Raw genomic sequence first — 17,981 nt, 5'->3', positions numbered from 1 at the left:
CCTTTATCAGAAAGCTGTGTAGCCTAAACAATCATCACATTCATTGCCTCTTTATAACACCTCTTCAGCCTGACAAGCATGTGTGTTTTACTGCTGTTTTTAAACTGTCCTTGGGGAAAACCTCCACATATTTTTGCTCTATCTCACTATAAAAGGGGATTTTACTTAATTGCATTTGACTTTTCTAGCTGCAGGACTTTGAGGCTGCTCTGAAGCAGCGAGATGGCATCATCACCCAGCTGACGGCTAATCTTCAGCAGGCTCGTGAAGAGAAAGACGAAATCATGAAAGAATTCCTGGAACTTACAGAGCAAAGCCAAAAGCTACACATTCAGTTCCAGCAGGTGGGAACTAAGTCTAAACTTCTGTCATGTCATGCACTACCTACCCTCACAGGTCACGACACTATCCTTTTTGTTCCTCTACTTGCTATCCATGTATTCAATAAGAAATAACTGTGTGTATGGAAAACTCCCAGCTGCAGGCGGGCGAGACGCTGAGGAACACCAGCCACAGCAGCACAGCAGCTGATCTTCTGCAGGCCAGGCAGCAGCTCCATCACTACCAACCGCAGCTGGAAGAGCTCCAGCTCAAGCTCAGTGAGATGGAAATGGTGAGAAGTTGCCTTGTGCGATGCTCTGTTAAGCGGAAGTGGTTACACGGTATGCTCTCGATGTTGCCCCCTGCATTTCTAATAGTTTTCTTTTTCCTTGTAGTCACAGGGACGATCAGAAGAATCATTCACACTGAGGATTAGCGAAAAGGACCTGCTGATTGGTGAACAGCAGCACCTTATTTTGAGTCAGAAGCAGTTGCTGACAGAGTTGAAGACAGCGGAGCAGTCTTTTGCACAAACACTGAAAGAGAAAAATCACTTTATTTCAGAGCAAACCGCAATAATCACAGAACACGAGCTGTCGCTGACCCTGCTCAGAGAGGAACTCGCTCACGTGGGACGGACTACTGATGAGAATATTATAAACCCGTCAGACGAGAAAGACCTGATTATAGCGGAGCAAGAGAGAGTCCTTTCAGAACGCGACGGCTCTCTCGCCCAGCTCGAGGATGAGCTGGAGTCGTCTGAAAAAGGCTTGCGTGACCTCCAACAGCGAATGGCTGCAAAGGAATTGGAGCTTGACAGATGCATGGATGAGTTGGAGAGCAGGAAGTCTGACTTGGAAAGCTGTAAAAGTGAAATGGAGAGCGGGAATTTGGAATTGGAGAAAGATCGAGCGGAGTTAGAAAGCTGTAAGGGTGAACTTTCAGCCTCCAGAAAGAAAGAGCGGATGTCATCTAACGACATCATGCAGCTCATGGGTACTGTAGAGGACCTGCAGAAGCGTTGCCACCAGGGCGGCCTGTCTGAGAGCAACACCCTCCAACAAATGCAGGAAGAGACTTCGAGGAAGCTCGAACTTCTCAGGGCAGAGCTGGACGAGATGTACGGCCAGCAAATAGTCCAGATGAAACAGGAGGTTAATTTGCAGCACGCAGCCAAAGTGGAGCAAATGACCGAGCAACATCGCGCTGAGCTCGAGTTTCTGAAAGCACAACAACTGTCTCAAAGCGCCACTGTTCGCGTTGAGGCGGACACGCTCAATGCTAAGATTGGAGAGCTCCAAGAGACCATAGAGCAATCCCAAGCAACGCACGATAAAGCCAGACACGAGTTTAGCCAAGTGGCCCAAGAGAAGTTCAACCTGCAGGCCAAGGTTGAGGATCTCCTTCGAGATCTCCGCTCTGCTAAAGAAAAGGTGGAGCAGGTCTCCCACAGTCTCATCTCTCAGGAAAGCCACCCAGCTGAACTGCAGCGCCTCCAAGAGACCATCGGCGATCTAAAGAGCGAGCTTGCTGCCGCTCAGGAAGCGGCACAAGAAACCGAAATCCAACACGACTCTGAAACAACCAATTACAAGATCAAGTTGGAGATGCTGGAGAGGGAGAAAGATGCCGTGCTCGACCGCATGGCGCAGTCACAGGAAGCAGAGCTGGACCGACTGAGGACCCATCTTCTCTTTAGCCACGAGGAAGAGCTAACTGTTCTTAGGGAAAATTTGCAAAGGGAGAGCTTCCTGAACACAGAAAACCTCCTCAATGTAGCCGCCATCAAACACGAGAAGGCGTCGGATGAGCTGCGCATCGGTTATGAAGGAGAACTGCATTCGTTACGAAGAGAGAAGGCGAGTTTTGCCACAGAGCGAGATGAGCTTTTCCACCAAATCGTTGGACTAAAGGAGGATCTAAAGCTCGCTTTGCACAGCTCCAAAGCAGATGGGCTCGTCCAGCAGCTACAGGAGCTTCAGGTAGAGCTCGAGGAACTGAGAAAGGGAGGAGAACGAGCTCCAATGGAAAGGGAAATCAAGTCGTTACTTAAAAAGACAGAGGTGCTTGACAATCAGACTAAAGAGAGAGAACAAAGTTGGGAGAGCAAATGGAAACGGCACAAACTGGAAAAAGAGGCATTGATAGAATCTAAGAACGCTTTGAAAGAAGAGTTGGACTCAAAGATTCTGAAAATTGAGACACTCGCAGCAGAGAACAATCAAATACAGCGACAGGTAGTCGGGCTTCGTGAGGAAATCGAAACGCAGAGGACCACTTTCTCCTTCGCCGAGAAGAATTTCGAGGTGAACTATCAGGAGCTGAAGGAAGAGTACACGTGTCTTATCGAAGCAAAGACACGATTGGAGGAGAGGACACTGAAGGAGACACTTGAGTTTGAGGCGAAAATTGCCAGTTTTCAGTCCCAGATTCAGGAGCTGGAGGAGAGCAGCAGAGATCTCAAAATGGAGGACGTGAATACAGATGGAGGGGAACAGGTTGTGATAGAAAAAGACACTACAGAGCTCATGGAGAAGCTCAATGTTACTTTGAGTGAGAAGGAACGCCTGGCTGGGAGGCTTTCCGAAGTTACGGAGCAACTGATGTTCACAGAGGGCAAAGTTGGACAGCTGGAAGAAGAGCTGATGAGAGTGAGACAGGCGAATGTGAAGGCCATCGCACAAAGTGAAAGCCCGGGGAAAGGACTTGAACAGAAGCGAGAGATTACAAGAAAGCAGACGCGGGGGCAAGACGCCCAGAGAAAAGCGGAAAAAGAGCGAGCCGATGAACCAGTGTGTTCTTTTGACGGCCATCACCTTCAGATTCAGTCTTTGCAAGAGGAGATAAAGGCTCTTCAATCCCTCTTACGGGCAGCCGAATCCGAGAGGGACGGCATCCGGCAGACCTCGGAGCTCCAGAGGCTTTCGCAGACTCCGTCTCCGGCCGCCTCGGGGGAGGGACCTGTTGAAGGACGATCCTCCTCCCCGCACAAGCCCACCGCCTCGGGGTCAAGCAGGCGCAAGAGGCGGCAGAGGTTCAAGCAGGAGCGCAAACTGGGCACCGCTCTCCCCGACTGCAGAGAGGAAAAACAAAGGGAGGAGGCAGAGGAGGCAGCGGGGGAGGAAGAGAGAGCAACAAGTGCTGCAGAGCAGGAGATGCAGCCTCAGATGGAGAGCCCGGTTATGTCATGTTCACGAGAGAGGGCCGGCGAGGAGGACTCCACTGACGGATACCAGGGAGAGGGAGACTTCAGCAACAAACAGGTGGGCACACGCATCTACTTCACCGCTCTCCAGTCGCTGCCTTTCTCTCTTCCTTTTTAAGTCTGATTTAAATGACATGTTTCAGTGATTAATGGGGGGGCATGACAAAAGAAAGCGTAGGTGAAATTGCATGCTGTAGAGATATCATATTCACAATTAATGAGATGTTTGATTCATCAGAACTGCGTGGATTTAAGTCATAGCCACATGACGCTTTTACATCAGGCTGAGCATGACTGAGGCATTTTAGCACTGAACTGTTTTCTCTCATTCAGCGGCATTCCTCCCGTGTTACTGTGGGAAGAATAATGTAATAAGAGAAAATGCACACACACACACACAGCACCGCCTGCACGCACGCAACAGTGAAGTGTCAAGACCTCATCGATATTCTGCCCATTTCTAGATTCAAAGGAAACACTTTACAATATTTATAATCTGATTTCATTTGATGCCGCTTGTCCTCAGTCACCCACAGCCTTGTGACAGCTTTGAATCACTGCCATTGTGTTGAAATGTGTACATTCTAGTTTCTTTCCATCTTGCAGGGAGTAAAGGGTTTGAGGTGAGAAGCCATTTTACCCCGAGTCACTTCTGTGTGTCACTTCAAGCTGTGTCAATTATACCAGGCAGAAGATAGTCTGTCTGACATTTCATATGTGTTTCATATTGTTTTTGTCACATCCTGGGTTGGAACACTACATATGTTCCAGAGTGACATGTTTAATGTCTTTAAAGATAATTGTACATGTGTCTGTTATGCTTAATGGCATGGGGACAATTACATTTTATTGAAAATATAATAATATAAACTGTTTTGTGTCAGTCCTTATACATTTGTACAATCGACAATAGAACTTAAAGCAGTTTATTTTTAATGAGGTTCAGTGTTTAGTCCAACATGCGCAGATCAACTGTTATAAAATCGTAATAAACAGCACTCCACATTGAACTAAATTGAAATAAAGGCAAACTAGATGATGTTCAGAGTCCTTTCGTTGTAAATTATAGTGGATGAATTTCTGCTCTTAATTGAACAGATGCCTTCTCCTCCCCCTCTGGAAGTGATCGATCATGACACATCTTGTCTTTCTGTCCATCGTTTTCATAGTTGTCTGCTTTTGTACTGGGGTAATGTGTAATATTTAAGACGGTTTTTAAATAAAGTACACTATTTGTCTTCTGCTTGCTTGTTTAGGTGAGCAGACATGGGACGGACCACCACACGGAGCCTGTCGTGTGTCGGGGAGCCGAGGGAGAGACTACTCAGCATGTAAATGTCACTTAAGCTCACATGCTGCCCTTTTTGCTTTTCATTGTTGCTTTGAAACATCATACATTGTGCTGTAAAGGTCTATAAATAGGTACTCAAACAGATGAAACACAATGCAAGAACAATTTTGTATTCTTGTCCTAAAGAGCTCTTACTTTGTGTGTACGGTTTACTAAAATTGGATTCAACAATCTTGTAAATTCAGGCTCCTTTCAGCCTGATGAATGGCACCTGTTCATGATAAGTTGTGTGGTCAAACGTCCCCAAAATGCTATACAAGGTTGCCTGTTTGTGTGCAGGTTTCATCGACAGAAACATTACCCGAGAGTAAAAAGAAGAAGTTAAAAGTCCTGCAGTCAGATAACGAACAAATAAATGAACGGCATTACAATTTTAACGGTGCCAGTAGTGGTATTAAAGTTATCAGAGCAGAGCCGTACTGTGACAGAAATAAAGAAGGAATGGTGTGAAAACATCTTTCTAAAGCGAAGCGGTCAGTGATGCCACACTGTCGGCCGCATCGAGGATGATCCTTGACAGCACCCGGAGGCAGCTGTCGGAGTCAGACATTTCTGAGAAACTACGCTGCCGTGCCAATATATGCCAATTATATCTAGACAAACCAAATATCGCTAAATTTGCTTACCAACCATTTTTTGGTATGCGTTTATTTTATTATATTTTATTTTGGTCACATACAATATTAATTCAGATACTAGGTAGGAAACTTAGTAATTTTCGTCGTGTGTGTGTGTGTGTGTGTGTGTGTGTGTGTGTGTGTGTGTGTGTGTGTGTGTGTGTGTGTGTGTGGCAGCGGCACATCATAACACAGCTGCCGTATGCATATTAGACACCGAACATCTCTCATCTGCATGTTTTAAGCAGAGACATCTGAGCGGTTGCAGGTTTGAAAGGACTCTCCACACCACACATGTAGTGCGGATGTGGAGATTGTATCATAACAAAGCCTTTTAAATACGGACTAATTCAAATGTAGAGTGTGCTTTAACGCCCCTCTGACATCAAAGGTAAATGAATCACAATTTCATATATTTGTGTAACCCTAACAAATTTGTGCTAATGCATAATCAGAGGAGGCGGCCTCCCTGCCTTTTGTTCTGTTACAGACGTGATAATAGCCGACCTCTCATGCTGAACACAGATGGCTTGTGCTTACTGCACTCTCATGCAGTACGATTAAACAGCATAATTCCATCAATCCTATTATTTCTATATCTCCTCTAATTACCAAATGGATGTGGTATGCTGCACAATTTAATCTATGATAAATTATAAATATGTACCTTTTTTACAGCTTTTCCAAATATTCCAATCAGTCATTTAGTGTCTTGTTAAACATACTTAGGAATATTAAGACAACGCTCCAATATAAAGTCACATCATCAATGTGGGAAAAACAGACATGTTCCCCCGTGGTTTAATCCAGCCGCTCTAATGTGATGATGTTTCTTCCCGTGGTTAGGGTGAGTGCAGGCTGCAGATGGAGGCGCAACGCATCAGCCTGTCTCAGATCCACGCCGCCCAACTCGAGCTGCTGCAGGAGGATTCGGACGCCCGCGCACACACTCTGGAGCTGAAACTGCAGAACTGGAAAGATCACGGTGACCAAGGTGAGCAGATGTGTAGACGGTCTCCTTTGAGTGCTTTTGTGTTCGTGGCAAAGCTTCCCCTCAGAGATGGATTTGATTTATCATTCATGATGGATCAACACAGACAGCCGATGTATCTAGCTTTGTACCCCGTTTGTTGTCTGTGTGAAACATTTGAATTATTCAATTAATTACAATTTTCTACTTCTTTTTCTTTTCAGATGAGCCAAAAATCTTCAAATATCACGACATGTTACAAGCCGTGTCAGAAGAATGCAGTGAGATCATTCAGGTGATTACTGAGGACAAACAGTAATGTTTGAGGTTTTCAGAATGAATTTTATTATTGTGTGTTGCCAAGTTACCGTATCGGTTAACCTCGTCTCTCTCTCCGTTTTGTGATCAGTGTTTTCAAAGGATGTTCGGTGAAGAGGTTTTGGAGAGTGGTGCTGCAGCGGACTGGCCGCCCCCTTCAGTAGAAAGACCAGACACTAGAGAATCCAGCTCCATCATACTGGAGGCCAGAGGTAATTAGTCTCTCAAAAAATGAATTGCAGTCCAACAATTCTTACAGATGAAACGGTGCATATTTTCAATGTAAGATGCACTGCAGGCAATTATTAAATTCACATTTTACCTACAAACTGCTTTAAGATAAGATCTCTTTTTTGCGATCGCATAAAAAAATGTACATACTAAGAAAATATCTGTCTCATACTTTAGTGTCTCCATTGAAACCCTTACAGTTTAATCTAAAAAGCAAATTGCTTTCTGTTGTCTAGAGCTCTACAGAGATCTTCAGCAGGTGAGGGAGAGGATTGAGCAGGAGCACCGTCGCCTGTCGCAGCTCCAGGCTCAACTGAGAGCTGATGGGAACAAGGTAAGAACACGAGCAGACATCAGCTGTGTCTCAGTTACATAACATATGATCATTCATCAAAATGTTTTGAGTATGTTGTTGGTTCACACTGGAAAATTGGCAAAGCAAAGTATACTCAAACATCAGCGTGTATAAAAATGCTTTATTTTTGAGATGCTATTTTCCCACAATGCATTGAAGGATTGTACTAAAACAAAGGTTAGTTTGAAACACACAAATTACTAGTAAATCTTACTCAACAATGTGTATTTATGAAGTTGAATTGGCAGTGAGATTTGCATGTATTGTGCTGTAATACGCATTCCGTATAGAAATGGCACACGTTATGAGCGAATCTGAGGAACAGAGAGGATAACAACGCCATCAGAGACAAACTAACAAATCCGTTGCTCTCCTAGATGACGGAGCTACAGGTGGCGTACGATGAACTGAAGAGCAGCAGTGAGAAGGAGATCTCTGACCTGCGTGTGCAAGTTTCTAGCTCAAGCCCCTCTACAAGCAAAGGTAAATGTGAAGTAATCCCCTCTAACGGAAAAGGAAAAGCAAGCGGGTCAATCACTAATGTCCGGTCTCTGAGTCAAAACACTTCTTTTCCTCTGTGTTCAGCAGCAAACAGAAAACAAACACTCCCTGCTTTGATTGTTTCTTTCTGTGTCAACCTAGTTGGCAATTAAACCAAACTTATTTAAATGTGATAATGTCAAAAGACGGGGGAAATGTTGCACATCATACATATGTATATATAATGTTAAATGTTTATCTGTAGACTACCAACATATACTAACTAGTTCTTCCTTTTCCTTAAAAAGGGGTGTGCAAACGTATGTTTGTATTATTCTCTGTTGTTTTCTGTGATTCGTTTCTTTCACCGCTCTCTGTTCATTCACTTCTGACTCGATGCTCTTATCTTTTACTGCAGCGACCGGTTTTTCCCAGAAGGAACATGAAAGTTTCATCTAATCGATTCTGATCTTCTAATGCTATCCAGTTCTACGTGTTGGATTTCACATTCCCCTTCTCTGTCGGTTTAGATCTGAAAGAGCGGGCCGGCGCGCCATCTGCCTCCCTTACCGAGGAACTACAGCTGCTGAAGGTGGAGGAGCAGGAGAAGCAGCTCCAGCTGGAGGAGAGTCACCGACAAAAGATGGAGCATCTCCGAGCTCACTACCAGCAGCAGGCCGCGGAGAGCGAGGAGCGATACGCCACCGAGCTCTTCATGCTGCAGCAGCGCCTGCAGGAGGTCGCAGGCACTCAGACCCACGACAGGTGACGGATGGAATGTATTTCTATGTTTTCACGCTAAGGCAATGAACATCTTCAGCAAGCCCTCCTCACATAGATAAGGATTAGAGCAAAAGAAAATATAACCACAGGAAACGAATAGGATGCCATTTAAATACACAATTATTTTAATTTGGCACATGGACAGAACAGAATATATTTTTAAAGTAGTACTGAAGCAGTAAGTGGTAGTTGTTCCACTGCTTCCCAAACACATCACTTGTGTTATTCGTTGTCCTCCACTTGATTGATTAAAGTACACGTGATGGAAGAACAGCAGGCTAACTTTGACTAGAGGCCGGTCTGCACATCCCGTGTGGCATGTGAAAGCTACCTGACCCAGTTCAGACAACAAAGCCTCAACTAATGAAATATTTACGAGGTTGTTTAAAGCGTTATTCGTGCCTTTTGTTAGCCCACTACTCTAAAAAAAAAAAAAGTACCCTCTCCAGATGGCTTCCCGTGCAATGTGCTGTGCAGAAAACAAGATGAATATGACATTTTAAGCATGCACCACTCTTCTGACTCTTCTTTATGTTGCATTTTATGAGGTTGCTGAACGACTCCAGGTCTCCAAAATACAACTATAATCAATTTGGCGACGGCCCTCGTCTATGTTGCGTTTATGCACACACAGTACTGCTGCCCTCCACTGTTGGATATATTAATATGATTACTACAGTGGTTTTCTACACCAACCGTCATGTTCATTCATTCATTTGTGTAGTGAGACCAGGTATTATTTTCTATATTTTAAAGACTTAAGTCTTGCGCTGAAACAATTAATCAATTACTCTTTTTTTTTTTTTCCCAAACAAAGAAATACAGAAACGGTGACTGGATTGTCAGAATAGTTACTAACATTCTCTGATTCCAGCTTCTCAGATGTGATGTTTTGCAGCTTTTGTCATATATGATGGTAAACTGAATGTTATGGTCGTAGGACAAAACAAGGAACTTGAAGACAATTTTAGCTAATTATAAAAAACATAACAATTAATCTATTATTAGGGTAAATAATCATTAGTTGCAGCCCTAGTTATGTAATCAATTTAGTTTGATTTTATACTAGTGGAATGTATGTTTTTAGTGTTTTGATTGTTTTGTTACATTATCCTTCACAATTTAATGCTTACAACTGAAAAGCATGTAGGCTGAGCTCGTTTTGTGTCAACATATTGTTGTCTAATGTGTTGTCTATGGCAGAATATTATGCGATAAAAGTTCATGTTTTAAGAAACTAGCACCAGTAAGCTGCTTCATGGTCCTTTTTATAGGTACATTTTAAGAACTTACATTTTACTTGCTAATAACGGGAAAGTAGTTTTAAAAAGAAGCAAGAAAATCTGTTAAACTTATTTAATGTTGTCGAACAATTAATTTTGACTTCTCGTTTTCTCTGTCTGTCCAGTGCTCCAGAGTCCAGCTGTGAGGGGATGGAGGGGCACGAAGAAGAACTAAAGGTTTGGCTGCTACATTTTGCCCTAATCTAAATTGTGTATGTCTCATGCATCACATCTTACTACGAGCTGATACGTGTACAAGCATTAAGACGCTGTGACAGTCGGGGGGGCAGTTGCAGCCTTTAGGCTCAAACGTGCCCTAAATTCTCCGGCTTCGCTTCCGAAGCAGCATCGTGACCGGTCCCATATCAACGATTTAAAAGGGTTGGACGTTGCATAACCCGCCACTTTAGCGTGTCACTCAAGAACGTACCGACGTACTCTAGTCTTGGCGGCTGCATGAAAGGAGGACTCTGCCCTGCGTGAATGAGCTGCACTCCACTCTCACTCGCGTCACTCCAACACTGTCTTTGCCTTCCCTCCAACCTCAAAGTTTCCACAGCTCGTGGGACTGTTGCTAAGATCAGAGAGGAAGATAGAGTAAAGGATTGACAGAAGAGCGACAACGGGAGAGAAGCTGGGCATGATGCACTTCTTTAAACATCTTTAAGACATTTGGATTGGAAATGTTAGGCTTAAGGCGAGTGGTACTGAAGAAGCGGGATGACTGTGAAACACACAAGAAAGGGATTCATCACAAGACAGGGCGGTAGTGTCTTTGGGGAAATTGTAGCAGTAATGCAAGAAATGTCTTTATCATCCTGCGGGGTGGCGGGAACAAAACGCTGTATTAATAGTGGTTAAGGAGCGGGTGGGGTTTGGCTACAGTAAAGGGATCGGTTTATTTCAGGATCAGCCTCGAGGAACTTTCATTTCCATACACTCCGGCTGCTGTTATCCGCTACATTAGTTTTCATTCTGTAACTTTTAGCTTTCCCCTTTCTTCCTGTCCTCTGCTTTCCTCCCTCTCTGCAGGTGCTGGGTGAGGAGGAGCCGTCAGAGGGAGGCGCAGAGTTGCGCTGGCCCGTCAGGTCCGCAGGCCTGACGGCACAGCTGCAGGCGCTGAGGAAAGCTCTCTACCACAAGTATGTCCAAGAAGTAGCTGCTCTCAAAGAGCAGCACAACCGAGAGCTGAGGAAGCTGACGGAGGACAAGGAGCAGGACAGGAAAACAGCGGAGAGAGGAGAGAGAGGGCAGGATCTCAACGGCGTTAACGGAGCTGGAAGCTCCAGCGAGAGCCTCGGGGCCGCCGGGCACATCGCGCTGGAAGACAAACAACACTGGGAGAGAGTGCAGGAGGAGGTCGCCAAGGTAGGTGGTTATGTATTATGTATTACATAAGTCTTGTCTAGTCAGTATCAATATAACTGGCAACGGATAAATTGCCTTAAGATATGAGATGACACAGTTGAAGTTGTAATAAATAGTCAATGAATTCATATTTAATTTATCATACCAAAAATCAACTAGTATTTGCTGGTTATCTTCATAAACTGAATATCTTTGGGTTGTGGACTGCAGGTCGGACAGAAGAAGGCATTTTTAAAACAGTGCATTTTCACTTCTGTGTGACATGTTTTGATGTTTTATAGACAAAACAATTGACAATAATCAGCAGAATAATCAATAATGACAGTCGTTAGTTGCAGCCCCAGATACATTACATTCATTGTTATTCTGTCAAATCTGATCCCAGAATTGTTAATAACGTTGTATCAGCACTCTTACTGTAGTTTGATTCTAAATATCAATTGGAATATTAATTGTCAACGTTATCGTTGTGTCCATGCTCTCTGACAGGCCATAGTTCAGATGTCCGTGGAGTTTGCGCAGCAGATTGAGCTGGCTCGAATCAACAAGCGTGCCTGCCAGAGGAGCGCCGCCATGCAGACCCGGTCAGATAAGGAGGCGGTGGAGGAGGAGAACGTGGAGCGGGTGACTCCCAGAGCTCCTCTCACCTCGGGTGCCTGGCTGCAGGAAGCAGAGAAGGAGAGGCTGGAGAGGGAGCTGGAGGAGAGGAACGCCGAGATCAGGAAGTTAAGAGAGGAGCTGCAGAAAACCCAATCAAGACCCGAGCAGGTCAGTGTCGTCGTCGACTTCACTTTCACCACATCACACATTTCATTCATTTCATCTGAGAGGGTTCATTACTGCTGTGTCAGTAAGTTTCTGATGCACTTTGTCGCAATGCAGGTGTTGCATCGATTACTATCATTGATTATATATGCTTAAATTAATATTAAGCGCTTTTTCACTAAATTGACTGAGGGTTACGATGAAAGTATTTGTTTAAATACTACAATAAATAATGTAGTTTTATCATGTTGTGTTTGAGGTGTAATCATTTTCTATTCTAATAAATGTTTCTGGTATCCAGCAGCACATAATCCACTGAGGTGTTGTTGATGTGCAGACAAATATTCTAGCCTCCTATAGTTGTATTTACCGAGTATTTCAAATGCAGTTCCTGCATTCCTTTCACCTACACCCTTTATTTCAAAAGCGAGGAACACAATGTACATAAACACACTCTTACTCTCCTCTTTAAAAAGGATATCGCATCCGAATTATCTCACTCTTATACACAGTAAACTTGGATGTAAGACACCAACTAGCATGGAAACATTTTTTTAATAATCATAAACGACGACTACCAATATCAAAACTGTTGTGAGAGACTGAAAAGCTATTAATGATTTCACAGGAAGTATATTTGTTTATCCACGACTGTCAAAGAATAACAAAAAGGTTCTTGATCAAACATACTTTCCCTTCCATCTACGCTGCATGCGCTGGTTTCCTCATGATGGTTTGGGGTTATTTTTCTGCCTTGAGGAGCTAATCCCAGGGCCTGCCAGGCTTTCACTAACCATTTATTGCATGATTAAGCTTTAAGTGTGTGATCGCAGTGGCTGTCGGGTTCAGTGTTCTTTGTAAGATGAGTTGCTCAAACAGCGACTCAGTAAAGATAATTTAGTAGAAGAAAGTTCTTAAGCTTCAGCAATCGGATGAGTTGGTATGATGAGAGAATGCCTGTACTTTCACTGAAAAACACTCAATTGAGATGTTTACATGCATTATGTTCTTGTCTCCTATATTCTCCTCAATGATCTCATCTCTTTAAGAATGTCCTCAAGCTGAACATTGTTGATGATCCACAGAAAGCCAGAAGGATCTTTTATGAAGACATTTCAAGCATAAACCTCTTACTTTGGACAAAACTATTGTCCCAAATAACATGTATGAAGCAGCTCAGGATTTTACATTCTGACATTGTAAGTTTGAAAAACAAGTTTAAGAGAAGAGATTACAAACTCTGAAAAACTAAATGTTTTCCTTAGCTGATAGTATAGAGCCAGAAGGACTTATTTGATTCTTAATAACTTAATTCAAACTGTAATACCATGTTTATGCAACTTTAAATCTGTTAAAATACATAAAAGACATATATTGGCATATAAAGGTATGTAAATTTTGATTGGCAAAACATGGGCAACATCTTTTAGTATAATATAAACCAACGCTACATTACCTCACAATGTGGAGTCAGAACTGGGAACTGTTCTCTCCAAAACACGTTTAAGCGTCACAGGCTTTTGTGCCGTATGTTGTCGGTCACTATGAAACGTGCTCTCGTCGGTCTAAAGAAGTGATTCTTTGGCTGGAGTCAGTTACCGCTCTGACTCATCAGCAGTGTCTGCACGGTGTAGTGTATGAAGGGGAAGTGACTGAAGAAGCAGCGCTGCATTTCTGCCCTTCTCTCAGAAGATGGAGCCATCACCTCTGCAAGTCACTGTACCCCAGGTGCACCTGTTGCCATAGTAGCACAAAGATAGTAGTGTTTCTCTCGGCCCCGAGGGAGTCAGAAGTGTGTGGGGGTGTGTCTGTGTGTGTGTGGTTGTGTGCCCATGTGCCTAATTTGAATGCAGTTTTACTAATGGTCGCGCATACAGCCAGCCTGCTGTTAGTCGGCAGGAGTTTTTTAGGAGTCTTTTTAACCAACTGCAACTTTGCAAATGACGGGGCTGCTCTCTGTGTTCTCTCTCCTGCCTGTGCAGGCCTTAAAGAAGAGACAAGACGGTCCAGAAGAATCCGAGAAAGAGGAAGATCCGGGCAGGCCGAGAATACAGCCGGCTGGAGGAGGCAAACTGTCATCGGAGGATGATGGAGAGTCCTCCGATAAGGACACTGAAAGGTAGTGACTGAAACTACATTCATACGGTTCTCTAATAATGAAGGAGAGCATTCTGAATATTCTTAAACTATGTATTGAGTTGGTCCTTTTTGATAACCTGTGTTAGTGCTGGAGATAAATTAGAGAAGATTCATACATTTAGTCACAGCGGTTGTTTTTAACATAATTGTTTTTGCTGCTTTCAGAAATGTCCTGCGTAAGGCAAACGAGACCCTCAGTCAGGTGCTGGTTGACGTCCTGAAGACGACTGCAGCAGCGGAGGAAACGATGGGCCTCCACATGCAGAGTCTGCGTGGCGCTTCCAGCGCCCCCCCGCCCCAGTCCACCACACAGACGGCAACCTGGCCGAGAGCTAACACCGAGCCCGCCAGACCTCGTGCAGCAGGCAAGTCACTCCAGGGCTCAGTAATAGTTTGGGGTAAATGTTGGTGTTGTGTTTGGGCAAAAGGTTCAACAGCACATCCACCCAAATATGTTGGAGAGATATGTAGAAGAAAAAGACATCAGAAACGTGTGAAATGTAATTAAACTGACTGCACAACACTCCAGTATTGGACTTGTTTTTAATTGGACTTCAACACATCCAGAGTGTTGCTGGCATCCGTGTCTCCAATTTAAGCTGACTTCCTGTGTTGTGGATATAGTCTGTTGTGACAGAGCAACGCTGCACCGTGACTACACAATGCTACTGCATGAACAAAGAGTGAATCCTCCTCTTTTTAGTCAAGCCTGGGGTTTGTAGTTTCTCTTTTCTATAATGGAAAAAGAAAAAGACACCATCAGTTAGTATATGTATGAAAGTGTAAAGTTTTAAAGCACAAATTCGTGGATCAAATGCAAATAATATCTTCTACAGTTAGTCCTGTGAGTCAGATAGATATCAGATTTGCCTGCAGTCCGAATGGTTCTGCATTACTGAAGGTGGTGACTCCATGAGAGCTAAAGACAACAAAGTCTCACGTTACCGGGCTAATCCTAATATTTACTGTAGGTACGACTTTCAAAAACAGAAAACATCTTCTAAAATATGTCACGTCATTGTATTGGGTTGCATATGACTGATTGTATTTGACCATAGACCTGCTGACATTGTGACCATTATTGTGAAGTCAAATCCCTACATTGCTAATGAAAATAATTAAGTAATAACCAGGGACTGGCATAATACCTTTAATCTGCCTCCATGCTGTAAAAGAGCCACTGCTCTATCTTAGTGTTGTTACAATATGACATTTTGTCATTTAAAGGAAATTTTAATATTAAAAACAATGTAAAGTTTGAGCCATCTTGCTGCCTGCTGCTATCATGCACTAAGCCTTACACCATTTCATTTCGTTCAAATGGTTTTAAGAAGCTGCGTTTTTACTGTTTCTGCAGTATTTGATGATGATTGTGCTGATTATTCTCTCACAGTATCTTGGTTTATTTATCTTAAGTTGGAGCAGTTAACAAAACCTCTGTAAGCTTCTTGAAGAAGTTGTAATAGACTTATTAATCAGAATGTAGTGAGTGAACTTTAAATCTGTTGACAATGTAATATGCAATGAGGTTTGTGTGTGCTGTGTTTCTGACCTCTGTTCCTCTGGTCGTTACCAGGTCACTCTGCAGAAAGTTGCCAGGTCAGCGAGACCGCCGCAGAATATGTGAGTCCGTGGTCCGGGGAGACGGAGGCTGACGAGGGGCTGGAGGTGTCTCAGCAGATGATGGAGAAGCTGCTGCTGGGGGCGGGCACACAGCTGGAGAACGAGGAGTATCTGATGGGAATAAGCAGCCGACTCCAAACGGCTCTGGAGAAGATGTTGATGGCCATCACAGACACCAGCAACCAGGTACTAACCTTTTCTGTGAAGTGGCCTTTGATCAATGATCATTGCTCTGCTAGCTCACTTTATTTTATTTTATTTTATTACTGCGTATGGCACTTTCTGCTCGCTAAGAAACTGTTATAGTGTTTAATCTAAGGCATGTTGTTTTTGTACAGTGCACTGTACTAAAACAATACTTCTTTTGACATCTTAGTTTACTGAACATAAATGTTTTTAAACCTTTTTATTTGATCATAACAAATCTGACGAACCGCTGAATGCATCAATGTTAAAGGAATAGTTGGACATTTTGGGAAATGAATCACTTTCTTGCTGAGACTGAGATGAGAAGACATGCATGTGTGTTTCTTAAAATACAAACTATAACATGGTATTACAGTAGTTTAATGTCCTTTGTCAAGTGAAATGGTTTGAGAAGAATTCTTCATGAACACTCCTGTGTTTGTGCAGAAAGCTCTAGTGACACATTTAGGCTTTGTCAAAATATTTAAATACCCACACTGGACCCTGTTAACCCCCCCTGTATGTCTCCACGCCTGTCCATGGAGGCATAATGGGGATGAGACTGCAGAATGTGGCCGGCAACAAAGTTGGCCCGTCTACAACTCTCACACACACAAAAGAGCCGCCTCATTCCCAGCGGTTGCCTATAGATACGAGTTGTATTTACACGGAAGCTTTTGTCCGGTCCATCAGCCTATCGGAGTCGACCGTGCACGGAGCAACTCCCCCCCCCAGGCTGTCCATGTAGTGCGGCCCACTGTGTCCAGTGTTTAACTGGGCCATTGCATGTATGACTGTAACTGACTGCACGGCACATCTTCCCGTTGGCTGATGTTCACGCATTACTCACGCTGAGGTGGCTTTTCATCTTGATGAAACTAAAAATAGCTTTAAAGAAATTTCAGGCCGAGCGTCACTGTTGTTCCAGCATCAATCTGCAGCGCACAGTGACTGTTGGTTGAATGTTAGCTATTGAATAACTTTTAATATGATATAATAAATTGATTAATCTGCAACAATTTAGATTTTCGATCAATCATAAAAAACAATAAATTATATGTCAACGTGTTATTGAAAAGGTATTTTTCACTTTCCCTACATTTTATATTTTAATGATAATAATTCAAGAGAATATTTAAAAATAATAAAAATTTAAAAAAAGGTAGTTGCAACCCCATTAATGACACACTGTAGATTTTACGAGCATCTTACAAGTACACACCATTAACAGCACGATAAACATTGTAATCAACAAAGCCTCTTAATGGTCCGATCGATGATCTCCCTGCTGCTATTGATCCAATGTGCATTACTCTCGTCTGGGGGCGGTGCCGGATCGCCACGTCTTGCCTGAGAAGCAGCGTCGTGAACGGAGATTGAGTCAACGAGCCGGTCAGGAATGTGAAGTATCTTTGCTGAACGAACGCCGTAAATGATTTGCCTTTTGGAAGGCGTTTGCTCACTCATTACTTTACTCCCATTATCTGCCGGTGAGACGTGGAAATTGTTCGAGTGCAGTCAGTGTGACGGTTGACATGCCAAACAAGAGACAGTAGCTGGGACCAAGAGGCAGCATGTCAGAACACCTTGGTTGCTTCTTTCTACGTAGGGAGGGAATCCAGTTTGACAACTTTTTTGTGTAAAGGGCGTGTGTTGTCTGTGGGTTATTTGTGTGTATGGAGAGAGAGAGCCTGTGATCTATTTGCAAATCTACCTGGCCCACTGGCTCTAATTACTTAAGCCACACCTGCTTCCCTCCGACTTTTGCCGAACAGTATCCTGCTGTGTGTGTGATCAATGTAGGAAGTGGAAAGAAAAATCCTCTTCCTGAGAGGTGAAAACAGCCCTGAAGTCTGGAACTAAATCACATTTATTAGAGGGTAGACAGAGGCAAAGTGAGTGTAATAGAGTGACAGTAGCCGGCCAGAGAGAGAGAGAGAGAGAGAGAGAGAGAGAGAGAGAGAGAGAGAGAGAGAGAGAGAGAGA

The 17,981-nt window shown here is 43.5% G+C and overlaps 1 protein-coding gene across 7 annotated transcripts in view; it reads left to right on the top strand.

Moving 5' to 3' along the window:
• Positions 1-17,981, top strand: part of akap9 (A kinase (PRKA) anchor protein 9) — a 56,210-nt gene that overhangs the window by 14,736 nt on the left and 23,493 nt on the right. For all 7 annotated transcript variants that reach the window (XM_031866346.1, XM_031866345.1, XM_031866343.1 and 4 more), the window contains 16 exons: positions 189-344; positions 479-613; positions 717-3,584; positions 4,783-4,857; positions 6,341-6,488; positions 6,689-6,759; positions 6,874-6,994; positions 7,250-7,347; positions 7,746-7,851; positions 8,379-8,613; positions 10,040-10,091; positions 10,947-11,282; positions 11,772-12,050; positions 14,030-14,166; positions 14,352-14,551; positions 15,763-15,995. In XM_031866346.1, the coding sequence (XP_031722206.1) occupies positions 189-344; positions 479-613; positions 717-3,584; positions 4,783-4,857; positions 6,341-6,488; positions 6,689-6,759; positions 6,874-6,994; positions 7,250-7,347; positions 7,746-7,851; positions 8,379-8,613; positions 10,040-10,091; positions 10,947-11,282; positions 11,772-12,050; positions 14,030-14,166; positions 14,352-14,551; positions 15,763-15,995 (5,250 nt within the window). The remainder of the gene's footprint in view (positions 1-188; positions 345-478; positions 614-716; positions 3,585-4,782; positions 4,858-6,340; positions 6,489-6,688; positions 6,760-6,873; positions 6,995-7,249; positions 7,348-7,745; positions 7,852-8,378; positions 8,614-10,039; positions 10,092-10,946; positions 11,283-11,771; positions 12,051-14,029; positions 14,167-14,351; positions 14,552-15,762; positions 15,996-17,981) is intronic.

The sequence above is a fragment of the Anarrhichthys ocellatus genome, unplaced genomic scaffold (assembly GCF_004355925.1).
Source record: "Anarrhichthys ocellatus isolate YVR2014 unplaced genomic scaffold, GSC_Weel_1.0 scaffold35, whole genome shotgun sequence".
NCBI lineage: Eukaryota > Metazoa > Chordata > Actinopteri > Perciformes > Anarhichadidae > Anarrhichthys > Anarrhichthys ocellatus.
This window is presented reverse-complemented; position numbering and strand designations above follow the sequence as displayed.